The 3,295-nt window shown below is 52.8% G+C and overlaps 1 protein-coding gene across 1 annotated transcript; it reads left to right on the top strand.

Moving 5' to 3' along the window:
* Positions 1-334: 334 nt before the first annotated feature.
* Positions 335-2,790, top strand: DLX2 (distal-less homeobox 2; the record flags this gene model as incomplete). Its single annotated transcript, XM_081315126.1, has 3 exons — positions 335-710; positions 1,034-1,218; positions 2,392-2,790. 3 exons carry the CDS (start codon positions 335-337, stop codon positions 2,788-2,790), a joined length of 960 nt encoding a protein of 319 aa, XP_081171252.1.
* Between the last annotated feature and the right edge of the window lie 505 nt (positions 2,791-3,295).

Genomic DNA, 3,295 nt, shown 5'->3' with positions numbered 1-3,295 from the left:
TGGAGCCGAGCCGGGCGGCGATGGCAACTTTCTGCCCTCTTCCTCCCGCAACTCAGGCGGTGCCGGCGGCGGCCAGCCCTAGGGATCTCCAGTGATCTCTCCTCTTTTTTTTTCCTTGGAAACCCTCCCCCCACCCCAGCCCCGGCGAAGGGGAAGGGGAAGAGGGCAAGACTTTGCGGCTCGGCCTGTGGCGGATAGGAAACTCCGAGTTAGTTTCCCTCCCTGCTGCTCGCGATCCTGTACTCTTGGAGCGAGCGAGCGAGGGTGGGAGCGAGCGAGCGAGCGAGCGACGGAGGGTGGGCGGGAGGGAGAGGGGCGGGGATAGAGGACCAGGATGACTGGAGTCTTTGACAGCCTTGTTTCAGATATGCATTCAAACCAGATTACCTCCAGCAGTTACCAGCAGCAGCACCACAGCTTGCATAAGCCCCAGGAATCTCCCACTCTGCCTGTGTCAACCGCCACGGACAGCAGCTACTACACAAACCAGCAACAGCACAGCGGTGGAGGAGGCGGAGGAGGCGGCACAAATAGCAACGGAAGCAGTGGGTCACCCTACGCCCAGATGGGCTCTTACCAGTACCATCCCAATGGCATCAGCGCAGTGCCCTACTCCACCAAAGCTGGGAATTACGATCTGGGATATTCCACCTCCTATAGCTCCTATACAACCTACGGGACAAGGACGCCCCCAATCAACAATGACCCGGGTAAGACTCTTGGGCACAGGGGAGATGGGGTGAGGGAGTTCCTAATAAAATATGGTGTTCTCCCCCTTTTTTCCTTCTGATTTGTTAAGGCTGAATTATTTATTTAGGAATGGGGAGGCAGAGGAGAGAGCTTGCTCAAATAGTTCCTGCATGGCATGGTGGCACTGAGATCTTTTGTCCCATCTTTGCAGAGCAAGGCACTAACTGTATTGCCGTATTTCATTCCTAGCCAAGTATGGAGGCTCCAGGGCTCATCCAAAAAAAAAAATGGGGCGTATATTGCTGGAATCAGATTATTCACCCATTTTCCTTTCTTGCAACAGAAAAAGAAGAGGGTGAGCCAGAGATCCGAATAGTTAATGGGAAGCCAAAGAAAGTGAGAAAGCCGAGAACCATCTATTCCAGTTTTCAGTTGGCAGCCTTACAGCGACGCTTCCAGAAGACCCAATATCTGGCATTGCCTGAGAGAGCTGAGTTGGCAGCTTCACTAGGCCTCACCCAAACTCAGGTAAGAAGACACCAGAAGAGTGTCTGGGAGCAATTTACTTAACCAGATCAGTGAAATACCTATGCTGCGTGCCAAGTTTGATGCAGGTTTTGCTCTTGGTTAGTAGTTCTCTATGTGAGTGCAGCTTGCTCAAATCCAGCTAATTTGGGTCGTCTTATAGTCCAAGGTTATAGTCCAAGGTATTGTGCCAGTCCAGCAATGGAGTTAACTCAACAAACAGATTAGGAGTCTTGGCTGAAGACAATGCCAAGAGCACCAGGTGGGATCTCCCATCTCCCTCTTTGTGCAGACTCATGGAGGCAAAAGTGCCGTAATATCAGGCTAACTTAATGCCAGGATCTTTCATTGACTCTTATTTGAAATTGAATGTGACCAGCACATTTTCTTTCAGTCCAGACAGCTTGTCCTCCCCCTTTCAAGTTCTTTCTGGATCCATAGTTGGATCCAGTCCCGTGACATTTTTTATTATTAAATCCCATGATTAGGGAGGTCAGACAGGAATAAAAACCCAGAAAGGTTATTCCATGGATTTTGCCAACTCGAAAAGCAGGTTCTTGGAGATAATCTCAATTTATGCCTATGGAAGATGCTGGAGAGCCATCATTCTTCACATTGCCTTATCTGGGCAGATTCTCTACCTTGGCGGCCTCAGGTATTTCTGGGGAACATCCCAGCAGTATTGTCCCTCTCCCCCCCCCATGCAAAGAATTCACTAAGCCAAGTATTTGCTGCAGACCTTGCAAAATAATAGAAGACCTTTCTTGATCAAAATTCCCTTGATCAAACTCCTTGCCCTGTTGTAACCTCTTCTGACTGCCCCCAACTGAGCTGTGAGTTTCCCTGGCCTTCAAACGTCTGTTTTGGGGGAACCTCTTAGCCACAGATCTTGGGGTCGACAATACTCCCTGCCTGGCATAAACAACAAATCAGGTAGGCCTTGCAAACCGCTAGCAAAAAAAAAAAACCAAAAAAACAAAACCCGGGGGAATTTGGTACCCTCCCTACTCAGAGCAGGGCCGGCAGGATGGGAGAATCCTGGAAGTTGAACGGCCTGCAGGGCAGAAGGGCAATTGTTGTGGGCATTTGTGTGTATTTTAGAATAGGTAGAAAACGTCGGGGCTGTTAAATGCCTCCCGCTCATCCCCGCTTTTTCCCCTCCTTCTCTTTGGCAAGGTGAAGATCTGGTTCCAGAACCGCCGATCCAAGTTCAAGAAGATGTGGAAAAGCGGGGAGATCCCGGGAGAGCAGCAACGCGGCGGCAGCTCCTCTCCTCCTTGCGCCTCGCCTCCTGCTTCAGCCACCCTCGCCTGGGACTTTGCTCCCCACCCGCAGCGAATGAGCGGCGGCGGCGGCGGCGGCGGGAGCAGCGGCGGCTCGAGCCCCGGCACTCCCAGCGGAGCCGCTGCTTTCCTGGGTAACTACTCGTGGTATCACCAGGCGTCCGGCGCCGCGGCTTCCCATCTGCCAGGAGCCTCCCCGATCCTGCAGCAAGGGCAGTCTCACCAGCATCACCCCCACCTTCACCATGCCCATCACCACGGCGCGGCCGTCAGCGCAGGGACTATTTTCTAACCCCAGCCCGTGCACCCAATCTGCTCTCCGAGGGACTGTCCAGGGTGGAGAAGGAAGCCTTTTTCTGTTCCGCTGGGCAGAGGTGTACCCCCTTTCCCCCCACCCCCCACCCCCGGTGCTTTGGGAAAGAGTCCACAATTCTTCCCCACCCGAAAACATCTCAGCCGCGGCGCCCGCCCGACTTGGTGGTGCCAAACGGGACAAGCGCCTTGAAACTTCAGCGAATAACCCCTGAAGTTTTTGGACTCAATCAGAATCTAGTTGCCCACCCCCTCCCCGCCCAAACCTCGGCTTAGAATGAGACTCACCCAGTCGGTGACTCTAGAGTCGCTGACAACGTCCTTATTGACAAGCGTGAAATCCGGGCAGAGCTGTGGTCACACCTTTGGTCAAAAGCTCTCAAATGATTGTTTTTCTCCTTCAGGGTTTGCTGACCACCCGCCCCATCACCTCGACTTAAACCTTTTATACCAATCCCTTTTTTTCCCCCACCAGCTTTACCTTC

This window comes from Vipera berus (genome assembly GCF_964194415.1).
Source record: "Vipera berus genome assembly, chromosome: 1".
Lineage (NCBI taxonomy): Eukaryota > Metazoa > Chordata > Lepidosauria > Squamata > Viperidae > Vipera > Vipera berus.
This window is presented reverse-complemented; position numbering and strand designations above follow the sequence as displayed.